The sequence below is a fragment of the Trachemys scripta genome, chromosome 4 (genome assembly GCF_013100865.1).
Source record: "Trachemys scripta elegans isolate TJP31775 chromosome 4, CAS_Tse_1.0, whole genome shotgun sequence".
NCBI classification, from domain to species: domain Eukaryota; kingdom Metazoa; phylum Chordata; order Testudines; family Emydidae; genus Trachemys; species Trachemys scripta.
The window spans coordinates 131,037,438-131,052,853 of record NC_048301.1 but is presented as its reverse complement, the minus strand read 5'-3'; the positions used below and the strand labels follow the sequence as shown (position 1 = coordinate 131,052,853).

Genomic DNA, 15,416 nt, shown 5'->3' with positions numbered 1-15,416 from the left:
GCTCCTGCGGGATCCAGGATCAGTCCAGTATCATGGAGCAGGGCCCTTCCCCAGAGGCATTTCCCTCTGTTTCTTCCAGGCATGCCGTGCCCACTGAAGGGTGAGAGGCCCCTGCCCCCCACACTCTGAGCCAGCTGCCAGCCTCCAGCCCCGGCCCAGCCTGTGGGGCAGCATGGCCCCGGCTTTATCACACCAGGTTCATCCAAGTCGCCTCACCAGGATCTAAAGTCTTTGCCAAGACTGAGCCAAATCCCTGGCGCCGGGATTTCAGGGCCAGGAGGGGGAGGAGCATGAGGGTCAGGGGTCCCTATGCTGGAAGAAAGTCAGTGAGGGGCCAAAATGTCTCAAACCCCCCCATGCTCCCTGGCTGATCGGTGAGCTCTGGCCATGCAGGGCTCTCAGACCCCATTCTCCCTGCCCTACACCTTGTGGCCAATGGGTGGGAAAAGGTACCAAAGCCCCACTCTCCACTCTCCCCAATGCACTGAGCACTGGTGGAAGAGGACTCATGAGGCTCCTCACAGGTGGACTCAGGGCCAAAGCCTACCCCTCCACCAGGTCCTTCAGTGCCGCCGAAGACACCTGGAGCTAGTGAAGGGCCCGCCGCCGAAGACCCGGAGCGCCGCCCCATCAGTAAAAGCGCCGCCTCGTCAGTAAAAGCGCTGCTGTGGGTGGTGCCTTTTTAACTCACTCACAAAAAAAGGTGCCACCCGCTGCGGCGCTTGTACTCACCCGGCGGCGCTTTTACTGATGGGGCGGCACTCCAGGTCTTCGGCGGTGGGCCCTTCACTAGCTCCGGGTGTCTTCGGCGGCACTGAAGGACCCGCTGCCGAAATGCCACTGAAGCCCCATGGAGCGAGTGACGGTCCCGCCGCCGAAGACCCAGACGATTAGAAGTGCTGCAGCGGGTGGTGCCTTTTTTTNCGAAGACCCGGAGCGCCGCCCCATCAGTAAAAGCGCCGCCTCGTCAGTAAAAGCGCTGCTGTGGGTGGTGCCTTTTTAACTCACTCACAAAAAAAGGTGCCACCCGCTGCGGCGCTTGTACTCACCCGGCGGCGCTTTTACTGATGGGGCGGCACTCCAGGTCTTCGGCGGTGGGCCCTTCACTAGCTCCGGGTGTCTTCGGCGGCACTGAAGGACCCGCTGCCGAAATGCCACTGAAGCCCCATGGAGCGAGTGACGGTCCCGCCGCCGAAGACCCAGACGATTAGAAGTGCTGCAGCGGGTGGTGCCTTTTTTTCTCTCATTGCTCCCCCTGTTCCCTCCACCTGGCTACGCCACTGAGCAGGATCCCCCTGCCAGAGCTGGAGGCCGAGATCTGAACAGCAGAGAGCAAACTCCTCCCTGACCCAGGCATGGCTCTGCAAGGTCCAGCCAAACATCCCTGCAGGGGAGGGGCCGTCCCTCCAGCCAGTGCTAGTGACTCTGCAAAGCCCAGCAGTGTCCAGACAGCTACTCAGCAGCCTTGCTGCCTCTCCCTGGTGCTTTTAGCGCCTGGGGCTTCCCAGACAGGAAACCCCTCTTGTGCCTCACAAGGTCCAGGCCGAACGCTGGGAGCGCTGAGCATGCACAGCCCCTGCTCACCACAGCAGCTCCCAGTGCCGGCCTGGCCAACGCTAGCAGCAGGCCCCCGGCGGAAGGGAAGGGAAGCCGAGGGTCGTGGGCTTTGAGACCCGCCATGCGCACGGCTGGCTTGGCCTGTTTGTGGGTGGTTTGGACAGCGCATAAAGCCGGCTGAACAAGCGCCACGCCCGGCGCTCACCTTCCATTGGGTGGCTCAGTAGGACCAGCTCAGGCCATTAACACCCACTGGGAACACACCTGAACTCAAACCCGGCCACGGTTAGAAAGTGACAAGTCCCAGCTCGGCCCAGGCTCCCCACGGACTGCGAACTGTCTGCCCACTGTGCACCCAGGTGCCAGGTACATCCCAGGACCCCTTGCCGGCTGTGCCCTCCGGTCACATGCCAACAGTGCTTGTTTGTGGGGCTCCCCATCCCAATAACTCCCACCCATCCCTGGGATGCAGCATGTCCTATACAGCTCACCATGCTGCGTGGGGCATGTTCCAATCCCACCTGCCTGTCGTGTCCTCCAGACCAGGCTTACTCTGTCCCATGATGCCCCCCAAGGCCCATGCACAGCCCGATATCGCCCTCACACCATGCTGGCAAAGCCTGCCCATCACTGCCACACTGCCCAGGACTCCGGCTATGCCAGAGCACAGGGTGAATCCCAGGACAACCGGCCACTCTGTTCTCAACACACCCCGCGACAACCAACCCTTGGTGCTGCCCTTTGCCCGGACACCTCCCGGCAGAGCCGGCCTGCCACGCTGGCCAGGGTGCCAGCTGATCTGGCGCAAAGCTCAAAGCACGTGTAGATCAGCCGCCGTGCTGCCAAGAGCTCTGAGCATGAGCTTTCTCGCCATTCATTTAAATTAAATAATAACGAGCAACAGTAGCCCAGCTGGGACATGGTCGGCAGGTGAGGGGAGCCCAGCTCAGAGAGGGTTAAGCAGCCCCCCTCAGCAGACAGCAAAGGAATCAGACAAACTGACTGAGCAGCTCAGACTCCAGCTGACTGCAGGCCAGTGCCCATCACCAGTGGAGCAATGGTTCAACCAGACACCCCCTTCACAGCGCCTGCCAGCCATCTCCGGGATCTCGACAAGACTGCAGCACCACCTACCAGCATTAGCCGCCTATTGCAATAGCCCAGAACGCAGATACAGATACGTGATGTTTCCATGAGCATCATCCCCCCCACTGCTAGAGCAGATGCCAGCCATGCCTGAGGGCAAACAGCCTGAGAGATGGAGTATGGGCCCCCTGAGATCAGGAGTCAGAGCTGGACGTGTTTGAGGTGTGGGGGGTGCAGTTTTCCAGGCTATGAACTGGTCCTTGCTGCTTCAGGACCACCTTGGTTTAAGCAAGTGGTTAAAATAGTGTCGGCCTGAGAATCTGCCACACCTTCCTCCCCTCCCAGGTTTACATGGCCCGAGGGGGCTGTGAGGAGGGATTAACAGTGCGACACTGGCAGGCCAGATGCCAGCTCGTGCCAAGGGCCCCGTGTCTCAATGGTCCACTGACAGATACCTCTGGGGCAGTGCGAACCACCAGACAGGAGAGAGCAGTTAGCTAGCGTGAAGGGCTGCGCTCCAAAGAAGGTTGAGTTTCACTGCTCTGTGTCTCACGTGACAGAGGAACAGCCCTCGGTAGCTGGAGAAGGCCAAGCCCAGGGCCCCTGCTCTGCTCTAGGATGGGAGGGGAGGCGAGGCTACTCTCAGTGTGTCTAGGCAGAGCCTAAGCAACTCCCGACGGATGCAGAGCACAGCTCCAGCCCCCGGCTGCACCTCCCCTGTAGCCATGCCCTGGCCGGCCAAGGAGAACATGGTCTGCTCCCCACTGGAGATCAGGGGAGGGTGAGGTGCAGCCGCCGAAGGACAGAGGCTCCCCGCGACAGGCTGGGCAGAGAGAATCACCCGGAAACCCCGCAGCAGGCAGGGAACAGCCCTGAGACCAGCCATGGAGCAGAGAGGCCGCAGGCCAGGATCCCCAGGTTCCTGGAGCTGTGGTCCCCACAGGATACAAGGGAGGTTAACACCCCCACACCATTCATAACAGCGCCCCCTGCTGTTGACAAGTGACCCACCCCAGCAGCCGAACCGACCCACTCTGAGCCCTACCTACGAGTCCCCCAGAGAATCCCAGGTGGAGTCCCTCCCTCAGCCTCGGCTGGTGCTGCAGAGAGCGGGCGAGGGTTGGTGGTGCTGCAGAGGGCACGGTGAGGCCCTCTGGGCTGGACAGACAGGAGCGGGAGCTGGGCTGGGCTCCGATAGTGCAGGTTGGCTCAGGGAGGGCTGTGCAACACATGCATGGCAACGGAGCTCAGATTGCACGGCCGCGCTGTGTGGGAAGCGTCCCCCGAACTCCACTCGCTTGGCTTTCCAGCATTTGAAATTCAACTCTCCCGGCACGAGGAGCCCAGGGCAGAGCTCAGCGCCAGCAACCCGAATGCCATGGTAACTGAGAGAACCACTGAGGGGCCGTCTCTTACTCAACAGAACAGCCATAGATCCACGGACATTGCACGGCATCCCGTGCAAAGGGCTGAACTCCGCAATGGGACTGCAGGACCTCGTGGCATCCCCCCAGACACCCATCTACAACAAAGCACAGGCAAGGCCTAGCAGGCCTGATGCACTGTCAGGGAGACACCGCCACACAGATGCAGGTGCCAGAGGGACAGCTTCACGGTCCATGTTTCTCAGTTGCACAGGGTCTGATCCTGAGGGGTGCTCAGCACCTGCGGCTCCCACTAAGGTCACGTCTCAGGATCAGCCCGAAATAAAGAAAAATAAACCACGTGTCCCCATTGCATGTGTTCAGGAAGTGGAGAGGTCAGGGGTAGGGGAGCAAGGTTTGTGTTCATTCACCACCCCGGGTAATGCAGGGCCATGGAAGGAAGGCCTACTGGGTGACCTCCGGTCAGTCATTGCCCCTCCGTGCCTCAGTTTCCCCATCTGTACAACAGGGATAATAATGCTGGCCTCCTTTAGAAAGCGCTTTGAGTTCTATTGGTGAACAGGACTATAAGAAGAACCATGTCCCCATTTCCTCTTCCAGGGAGTGAAGAATTGTGGGGGCCATTGGTGGGGAGCGAGTGAGCAGGAGCCCAAGAGGAGAAGCTGTTGGGGCCCTGTCATGGTGGACAGCCATAATCTGGAAGCCAGGTATGGACTTACACACACCTGGAACCCAGCAGAGCCAGGACAGCTGGGGGCAGGAATCCCCTAGTGTTCCCAAGAAATCACCCAGGACCTAAGCCCTAGTTGTGCTGTTAGGTGGAAGATACCCTGGTAGTGTTTCCCCAGGTGCGGAGCGGCCTTTCCAGCTGACAGAGCCCCAGGATGTTCTAACCTGGCTAATCATGGATCTAATGCCCCAATTTCCAGAGGGGCTGCCCCTGAAGCCAGGGGGAACGGCAGACACCGCAAAAATCCAGTCATTACATCATTAGCTTGGCTCACCTCAGCTGTCCATTCTGCCACAGTGCCTGTGCTCCAGCAGACACAGTGCCCTCCTGAGTCAATGGGGAGAGGCCAAAGGGTCTAGTGGTTAGAGCAGGGTTAGACCTCTGACAATTCAGCCACCGTGGGCAAACCACATTGTTCTCCGTGCCTCAGTTTCACCACCAGCTGCTCCCTCCCTCCCAGGAGTGTAGGGGCAGGTTAGTCCATGGGCTTGGCTACACATACGCTTAGTTTGCAGCAAGCTGGGGTGCGAATCTACCCCACACTAGCCTGCTGCAAGCTAAGTGTCCGTGTGGACCCCGCGGCTGTGCACCTGCAGTTCCCTAGTGCGCTTTAAATCTACCCCGCTTTGCAACGGGCCATGCTTTGGAGTTGGAACACGCTGCCTCAGGGGCCAGTCCTGCTCCCAGGGCAGGAAGCGTGCTCCTGGGTTCCACAGGCTATTGCCCCTTCAAATTACCCTCTCAGGTTTATCCTAAACATCTTGAGACGTCAACCAGTATATGTTAGATCCCCAGTCAAGGGCGACAGGTTCCTCATCCAGCCCCCCCCCCCCACCCCGAGCCCTGCCAAATACACCATCCGACATCAGGAGCGTCAAACGCCACCCAGACCAGCAGTCTGCGTGAGGGGCCAGCCAAGGAACAAGCTTCATTTTCTTCCTCCTCAGACCTTGCATATTAACCACTGTTCTCTCCTGCTAACATTTCACTTGATCTTCTCATTTCTATAACCCAGGATCTGCAGCCAGGACTCACTGCATCGCACACCTCATTATGCCCCAAGATTTAAGTCATCTGGTGGCAGATGGCCAATGTCTTTTACCTAGAAAAAGAAGCCTCCCTATGCAGTGTATGTGTGCTGTGTCCAGCAGAACAGCTGCTATACTGTCATAAGGAGAGGGCACTGGACTGGGAATCCGGAGTTCTATTCCCAACTCAGTCACTGGCCTGCTGGGTGGCCTTGAGCAAATCACGTCACCGCTCTGTGCCTCAGTTTCCCCACTTGCACAATGGAGATAATGATACCAACCTGATTTGTAAAGCACTTTGATAACTATGGACAGAAAGGGCTATAAAAGAGCTGGGCATTGATATTAAATATATATTTGGGGCCTACAAAAATATCCACTAACCGTATTTCGTTCCCTGCCACACCTGCGTTTTGGTGGGACTCTTGCCTTTTAACCAGCCGTGTTAACGAACTGAGTGAGACACCAGGGAGGATGTCTGATCTGTCCAAGGCTCAGGAAGAATTTGGTTAGAACCCTTTGAATTAGGTGCTCAGGTCCCAACATGATGGAGGCAGCGTGGCCTAGTGGATAGAGCACTGGGCTGGGACTCAGAAGACTTCCGTTCCATTTGTGGCTCTGACCAGCTGGGTGACCATGGACAAGTCACTGCCCCGCACTGTGCCGCAGTTTCCCCCTCCGTACAAAGGGCATAATGATCCTGACCTGCTTTGTAAGGCTCTTTGAGCTCTGCGGCTGGAAAGGGACAGGTACCAGTACCAGCAGCTCCAGCAATGTGCTGTAGGCACAGCTTCTCTGCAGGCTGGCGGGGACAGAGTGTAGTGACAAAGGCCTGCAATACTGGACTGCCCCCGGCTGTGCTCAGTTCCCGCCAGCCCATAAGGTTTCACACAGTTTGGGGCATTTGATTAAAACATGGAAACCTGCCAAGGGGCTAAACCCTCAGCTAGTGGCCACACTGGTCCAATGGTGAGGGCAAAGCTGGGGGTCACGGCAGCCAAGTCTCCGGGCTTGTGAGCACAGCTGGCCCCTTACGCCCCTCGCTGCCCTGTGTTGAGAACATGACTGGGTGATGTGCCTCTGACGCTCAGCCCCAGTGCCCCACACACCCCTGTTCAGAGGAGCTATCAATGGCACTTCTAGGACGCCCATGACAATAGTATCTGATCACCTCCCAATCTTTACCCTCACACTCCCGCTGTGGAAGGCAGGGCTATTATCCCCATGGTACAGATGGGAACTAAAGCCAGAGAGACTAAGGGACTCACCAAGGGCACACAAGGAGTCTGTGGCAGAGCAGGGATTTGAACCCAGTTCTCCCAAGTCAGTGCCCTAACCACTGGGCCATCCTTCCTCGGGATGAGAAAGGCTGTGAGCAAGAGAACACTGATGTTTGCTCTCCAAACCTCAGTAGCTCTGGTTCAAGAGTACATGACCCAAAGCTGGGACCCAGCTGTTGGGACTGGGACAGCAGAGTCCGCCCTCTCCTCCTGCAGAGTCTCCAGGTGACACCGGTGCCGTCAGTGGGGAGCGACCTGCACTGGGGAACTTACAGATCGGGAAGCGAGGGTTTGAGGAATGGTTATAATGAACGTGAACAGCCCCACGAGCGGGCAGCTGGCCTTCGCCTTCAGGGACGTCTCTTTACCCCTGTTAAGGCCAGTACTTCCAAAAGGGGCCTCGATTCCCGGGTGCCCAACCTCGCCCACCTAACCCTTGATTTGCCGGGTTGCTGAGCCACCATCACTACAACTGCAGCCAATGGGAGCTGCAGGTGCTCAGCACTTCGGAAGCATCAGGCCCATGGTGCCGAAAGTAGGGCACTCGGAATGAGAGGCCGTTTCTGGGAATGTTGCCCTGTGGGCCTCGCCCTGCTTTCCCAAAGTGCCCTTGGCAGAGCTGCATTTCCTGGCTCCATCGTGGCTTTAAGACCAGGAGGTCCGGTTTGCAGCAGCCCAAACTGGGCTAGACTGGATGCTCACTGTAAAGCAGTGCTAGCAAGGAGCCTGGAGAAATCCCAGAGACATCTACCCTATTCCCACAGCCCCGCCAAGGTCCCCAGCCCTGTCTCTCCCTCCACTCGCTGGCATTCTCGTCCTGGCAGAGCTCCAGAGCCGCTCTCCTTACCTGCGGGAGGGCAGAGTTGAGTTGCCTCTGCAGCTGGTCTCGCTCATGCCCGGTCTCCTGTAACCGACTCTGGGTCAAGGCCAGAGTCTCCCGGGTCTCCCGTAGCGTTTCCAGCAGCTTGTCTCGCTCATCCAGCATGTTCACCATTAGCTGCTCGAAGTTGGTCTCCGAGTCGGGGCCCTGTTGGGACCCCAGGGGGTCGCCCTCGTTGATGGTGGGCATCACCTCGCACATCATAGTGGTGGCCCGTTTCAGCCACGCGCCAGTGTCCAGCGAGGCCAACACGCCTCGCCTAGGGGTTTGCTTTGACGACTTCCTCGGGGTCTCTCTTGAGGCTGTAGATCTGCCGGACAGCAGATCACATCGCTACAGCCGCCCGCAGCCCATTGCGGTGATCGTCAGAGACAGGCAGCTTGGGACAGGGTGCAGGCTCCCACATGCCCGCTCTCACCTCCCAGCCCCGAGTCATTGGTTAAGCTGAAGCTTGCATTGCTGAGATCAGCGTTCCCCGCTCCAGGGGCTACCTGGTGTCCTTTAAACCAATAAGGACCCCGAAGAGACGACCGCCTCTGGCTCTCTGCGGTTCATTCCAATCAGCCACCCAGACAACTTCGTAGCCCACGGGTGAGCGGATCCCATCTGACGCAGCACATGGGTGCCAGAGCACAGCAAAGCCATGGGCTCAGAGAGGAAAGCGGTGCCCTGCCAGTACGCACCCCTTCAGGGACCCGGCACAGCCAGCGGCACCAGGAGGGGCTGGGGGACGTTTCACCTGCCTGGACATGGTGAACGAGAATCAGTCAGTTGGAATAAATGGAGGCCGAGCGATGCACTTTGCAGAGATACTCCCCAGGCCTCTGCCCCATGGAGCTGCGCTCGCGATCCAGGTCTGTGCCCTACGGGAAAGGAGACACAGTGAAACACTTCCCACCTGCATGCCGCTGCTTCCCAGGCTCCTACCCGCCCCATAGGCTGGGATCTGCCCCTTCACAAACATCCAGCCAGCACCGAGGAGCAGCATCAGCCCCTCCAGACAGCAGGGGGCCAAATTAGATTCTCACTTATAGTACTGGAGCACGTAGGAGCCCCAGTCCCAGATCAGGACCCCATTACAGCAGGCACTGTACATTAAGCTTCTCCACCTCCACAAGCGGGTGCTAGTGAACCACCCTCTGGCAGCCTCCCTCCAAGGTCCCTAGCCTGCATCCTTATCTGCAATGGGATCTCTGTGCAGGCCTTGTAGGGTAGGTCAGGTCTCAGGAACCTGCTGGCCTGCAGGAGGCCAGCGGCATGGGGCTCCATGCTCTCCTGCGCTGGCCCAGGGAAGCATCACCTACCAGCTGCTCCCAGCTGCGGCTGGACTCACAAACATACAGGGGGATGTAAATATTGTGCTAAACCAAATCTATGCACACAGGCATCATGGGACCGTCACACACACACGCCCCACCTGCGTACGAGTCCCTAAAGTACCAGGCTATGGGGAAGGGGGACTCTCCCCAGGGTACCAGGCCACGAAGGGGAGAAAATCTCCCCAGAGAAACAGGCCATATTACCCCATTTCTCCCTCAGATGAAGTGCAGCAGAGGAAAATGGATCCCAGATAGGAGCTGGAAGGCAGGGTGCTGCCGACCCCACCTTCAGGATGCAGCATGTACCTTGCCGGTGTCTGCGTGCTGGCCGGACTACCCCAGGTCAGTGGGAGCTCTGGGCAGAGCCCGCTTTCTCCCAGGGGCTGCAGAATTGGAGCTGCTCCAATGCAGTTGTCTCTAGCTCCAACAGCAGGCTGTGCTCATGCTTGGTGACATTGGGAAGCCGGGGCTCCTGGCCCAGTGATCAGCTGGATAATTTCCTCTGATTGTCAGGACTCTCTCCCTGTCGCCTGCCTGCCTCCCCCCGCCTCTCCCAGCAGCTGGCAGGAATGCACTGGCAGGGGCTTGCAGCCACGTGGCTGCCAGGCCAAATATAGCAATGATTCACAAAGGGCGATTTGGCGAGCAGCATCTCCAGCCCTGCTCAGGGCAGGTGCCTCCCCCAGCCGTACACCAGCTGGGAGAGCTGGAGGCAGGCACCCACCTGGGGATCCCGGGATCTGCAAATGTGAGAGCCAACTCCCCCTTCCCTGAAAACCCAGATGCAGAGGGACTCTCTGCACCCCTCTCTGATGCATCCCCCGTGCGCTGCTCTGAAACCACGGGGGTGGTTCCTGGCTCGCAGACTGCAATAAAGCCACAGCATTGCCACTGGCTTCAATGGGACTGCCAGGAGAGTGAGATCAGAGTCTGGTCCTGAACATACAAAGGGCTATGAGGAGGGCAAAGCCGCTCCTTCCTTAGCGACCCTTGGAGCCAGTGCCAGGAAATCAGCAGAGGAGACAGAGCTGCCAGCTGGTGATGACATGTGTGTCATCCCAACTCAGACCAACGGCCCATCCAGATCATGATCCTGCTGATTGGCTGCAGTGGTGCCGGGCAAGGCCAACACCCCTGCTCCCAAGGTGTCTGCATTTACTCAACGTTCTGTGGAGCCGAGGGGGCTGTGGACCGGTCACCGTTAAGCAGCAGTCCTGTCCTACATCTGTCCAGCTGCTGCCGGAACAGTCCGGAGAGTTGCTCGGGCCACTTGGTCATAACGCCACTGAAATCTGACCCGTTGCCCCTCCGTCCACACCAAGGGACGGACAGGCCAAATTTGTGTGTGACACTGTGAGCTCACCCTGAGATTTGGTCCAGCCGCACCTCTGTCCTGCCAGAGGGGCAGCCAGGCCGAAAGATGCTGCGATCTAGCGCACTGCAAATCTGTTCCTGGCAGCATGGGCTTGTGCACAGGGTGGGTAAAAGAGGGGAGACTCTCGAAAGGGATGAGTGGAGACAGGGTCCCTGCCAGGGTTGGGGGGGGGGGGGGGGGGGGGAGGAGGGGAGTGTGGAGGAGAGACCAGAACTTACCCCCTCCTCCCAAGAAATATCTGACCTGGCACCACTGATGAGGTGATTCAGAGCATAGAGAAAGCCCCTATAATGCTGCTATAAAGTTACCTAAAATGTCCTGTAATGCAGCACATGGGGTAAATTCCCCTCTGGACCCCAAGACATACAGTTACAGCCAAAAGCCTGGATTTTCACTCACTCCTGGTCCTGCACAGTGGGCCTCAGCTACTTTCATCCAACAGACCCCTTTGCACAAGAGAGATCAATGGGACATCAGAACTGCCTGGCAGGATGAGACCGGGGTACATCTAGTCTACAACTTTGTCTCTGGGCATGGCCAAGGCCAGCTGTTTCAGAGAAAGGTGCACGGAACCCCCTAGTGGAGAATTATGGAATAACCTGCCATTAGCAAGAATTTCTTCCTAATCCCTGGCAGTTAACAATTGGATTATGCTCTGAAGCAGGAGGGTTGATAACTCTGAGTCTTGTATCCTGCCTAACATAGCTGGGGTGTTCTCATTATCCACAGAAACATCCAATCCCCTACTAAACTCTTCGTTTCTATGATATCTTGTGGCAAGGAGTTCCACAAGTTAGTGACGTGCTTCGTGACGTTCATCAGGGTCGAGTGCGCTGTTTTTCCAATTTCACAGAGAATCCCCTTGTTCTTGTATGAAGAGAGGGTGCATAGCAGTGCACTCAGCCCCCTGCTGCATTGGACCCTTTGCCAACCAAAGGCCATTTTGAGCTTTGACCTCAACATGGCTGTGCAGCTCTTTATATTGCTCACTGCTCTGCAATGTCTAATTTCCTTTTGGGTGCCCTTTTAAAGAGACAGGCAGAGAGGCAGAGGTCGACAGGGGTGGGGGCAGAGAAGCAGAGGCAGATGAATAGTGGTGGAGGACAGAGATTGAGGGCCGTTTTGGGGACTCCCTTTCTTCCCCCTGGCAGGAGGACATGCCCTGCTGTGCCCCGCCATCTCTGATGACTCTGGGCACAGCTACAAATCATCTTTTCAAAATCAGCTGAACCAACATTAATCAAAAAGCAGCAAATTGATCCCAAGGGGGAAAAAATGGGTGATAAAACAGCTCCGACCCTGGCCTAGCCTCACTCTCTCTCTGCAGAGGCCTGGGGCTTTAATGGGGCAGAGAGCTTGAAACGCCCCGTGACATCAGGTATTCGGCACTTCTCTGCACTTAGCCCTGAGTAAATAGCTTGGCAGTGCTCTGGAGCCCGAAATCAATAGCTCCTGCGCCATTAGCCCAGAGAGGAGGCAATTTGAGAGGGCAGGTTCTGCCTCCTATGAAATCGAACAGTCCTACACTGACTCTTTCCCGCCACCGCCAATGCTCTGTCCTTCCTCCGGATGCTGCTCTCGACACAGGCATGGGAACTAAGGGTGTGGGGGGGTGCTGCAGCACCCCCAGGTTTTGTGCAGGGTCCCGGGACTCTGCTCCCGGCCCACATGTGCGGTTTTGGCTGCTGGCCCCGGCCCGGGACTCCGTGCCCACCCCCAGCCTCGGCCCCCTTACCCGGTCCGTGTTTCCCCTCCCGAAACCACAGCCCTGCTCCCAGCCCCAGCTCTAGGGGCAGCGGAGGGCGCAGACAGATATAAGGGGGGTGCAGCTCAGCACCCCCACTCTAAACACTGTTCCAACGCCACTGGCTCTCGGCCTCCTCCACCTATAGGAAACAGCCTCTTACCCTATTCCATCCCACTGGCCTCCTCCACACTGCACCTACAACTGCATCACTGCCCCCACTGCCAGCAGCACAATGCAAGGTCATGAGCAGGGGCACTGGAACAATCTGTATAGTGGGGGTGCTGAGAGCCATTGATCAAACTGCAAACCCTGGATATAATGGAAAGCCCTTCAAGCCAGGGGGTGCGGCAGCCCCCCAGCACCGCTAGTGCAAGCACCTATGGCCATGAGGGGTGTCAGGAGCAAAGACTAATAAGGGATACCAGGTTGGGCTTTTAGGTTGGCCAATTGGTATCCACCCAAACCCACCTAGCTTATGGAAAGACATGTGACTGTCTTTTTACACATCTTATTAAAAACACTTCAAAATGAAACCAAGATGGCATAGCACCAAAGCTGAGCTATGCTTAATACCGTTCAACTAAACTACCAATAAGCAATACAACCAGCAAATCAACGGCAAATCAACAAGCCAGTCTCAATACTGGTTTGGCATTAAGTCATCAAATTAGTTAAATCAAATGAATACTAAAAATAGGCAGCCCTTCAAAAACTCTAAAGCAGATTCTAAGGTGGTGGCTTTCCATTTGATTCCAACTAAAGAATTCAATCACATCTATAGTTTGAATCCAGTTAAGTAGCTCAATACAGAAATCAATTTTTTTATCGAATACCTGGAGCACAACTTTAGAGTCAATTATAAAGCTTCCTTCATAGAATTTGACTCATGCAGCAGCTAGGGCAGTCAGCAGCGAACCAGCTGAGCGGCGAACAGCAGAGGCTAACAGCGGGAGTTTGCCTGGGAGCTCGCTTGGGGAGAGCGCACTGAGGCTTTCATCTGCAGGTTTCTCTGAGTAGTTCCTGCAGCAGTTGAGGAAGTTCTTAAGAGGACGGTGATATGGAAGGTGAGCGATCAGCTGTTGTAACCTGCACAGGTTGTGCCATGTTTGTCTTTCTTCCACAGGACAGAAGCGACTTTGTCTGTACAAAGTGCAAGCTGGTCTCCATATTGGAAGAGAAGGTTCGAGGGTTGGAGAAACGAGTATTGACTCTGCGTTGCATAAGGGAAAATGAAGATTTCCTGGACAGACGTCAGGAGATGCTTCTATGGCCACAATGTTCTGAAGATTCAGAGCAGGCGCAGCAGGGACAGAAGTATTGTGAAGAGGTTTGGCAGCATGTGACCTCCAGAAGGAGAAAGAGGAGCGTCCATGCACCAGCAATGGAAATACAGTTGAGCAATCGTTTCCATGTTCTCTCTACAGGTACTAATGCGGAGAGTGGACTAGATGACCCATCTGAGGGAAGGGAGCAGAAGGAGACTCCACCGATTGGAAGGCAAAAGATGCACTGTCCTAGAGATGGGGGTTCCACGACCACCACTCCCAAAAGGAGGAGGAGGGTGGTGGTGGTCGAGGACTCCCTCCTCAGGGGGACTGAGTCATCTATCTGCCGCCCCGACCGGGAAAACCGAGAGGTCTGCTGCTTGCCAGGAGTTAGGATACACGATGTGACGGAGAGACTGCCGAGACTCATCAAGCCCTCGGATCGCTACCCCTTCCTGCTTCTCCACGTGGGCACCAATGATACTGCCAAGAATGACCTTGAGCGGATCACTGCAGACTACGTGGTTCTGGGAAGAAGGATAAAGGAGTTTGAGGCGCAAGTGGTGTTCTCGTCCATCCTCCCTGTGCAAGGAAAAGGCCGGGGTAGAGACCGTTGAATAGTGGAAGTCAACGAATGGCTACGCAGGTGGTGTCGAAGAGAAGGCTTTGGATTCTTCGACCATGGGATGGTGTTCCAAGAAGGAGGAGTGCTAGGCAGAGACGGGCTCCACCTAACGAAGAGAGGGAAGAGCATCTTCGCCAGCAGGCTGGCTAACCTAGTGAGGAGGGCTTTAAACTAGGTTCACCGGGGGAAGGAGACCAAAGCCCTGAGGTGAGTGGGGAAATGGGATCCTGGGAGGAAGCACAAGCAGGAGAGTGCAAGAGGGGAGGACTCCTGGCTCATGCTGAGAAAGAGGGACTATCGATGAGTTAACTTAAGTGCCTATACACAAATGCAAGAAGCTTGGGAAACAAGCAGGGAGAACTGGAAGTCCTGGCACAGTCAGGGAACTATGATGTCATTGGAATAACAGAGACTTGGTGGGATAACTCACATGACTGGAGTACTGTCATGGATGGATATAAACTGTTCAGGAAGGACAGGCAGGGCAGAAAAGGTGGGGGAGTTGCGTTGTATGTAAGAGAGGAGTATGACTGCTCAGATCTCCGGTATGAAACTGCAGAAAAACCTGAGAGTCTCTGGATTAAGTTTAGAAGTGTGAGCAACAAGGGTGATGTCGTGGTTGGAGTCTGCTATAGACCACCAGACCAGGGGGATGAGGTGGACGAGGCTTTCTTCTGGCAACTAGCAGAAGTTGCTAGATCGCAGGCCCTGGTTCTCATGGGAGACTTTAATCATCCTGATATCTGCTGGAAGAGCAATACAGCGGTGCACAGACAATCCAGGAAGTTTTTGGAAAGTGTAGGGGACAATTTCCTGGTGCAAGTGCTGGAGGAACCAACTAGGGGCAGAGCTTTTCTTGACCTGCTGCTCACACACAGGGAAGAATTAGTAGGGGAAGCAAAAGTGGATGGGAACCTGGGAGGCAGTGACCAGAGCCGGCTTTAGCAAGAGCGGGACCCGATTCCTGGGGGCGTGGCTTGCCACAAGCCCCGCCCCCAGGAATCAGTCCCCACTACGGCCGGAGCTCCAGCTGGGGTCATGGTGCTTGGGTCTGGCCCGGAGCCGTTCAGCCAGGGCTGGGCTGGAGCTGAGCCGGGGGGCCAGGCCCAAGCCGAGCCGGAGCTGAGCCACGGGGGCCG

At 56.6% G+C, this 15,416-nt stretch overlaps 1 protein-coding gene across 4 annotated transcripts in view; it reads right to left on the bottom strand.

The window, feature by feature from the left end:
- Positions 1-15,416, bottom strand: part of PPFIA4 (PTPRF interacting protein alpha 4) — a 191,584-nt gene that overhangs the window by 110,827 nt on the left and 65,341 nt on the right. For all 4 annotated transcript variants that reach the window (XM_034767574.1, XM_034767576.1, XM_034767577.1 and 1 more), the window contains exon 2: positions 7,914-8,809. In XM_034767574.1, coding sequence (XP_034623465.1) covers positions 7,914-8,150 — 237 coding nt within the window. In that variant the 5' untranslated portion in view covers positions 8,151-8,809. The remainder of the gene's footprint in view (positions 1-7,913; positions 8,810-15,416) is intronic.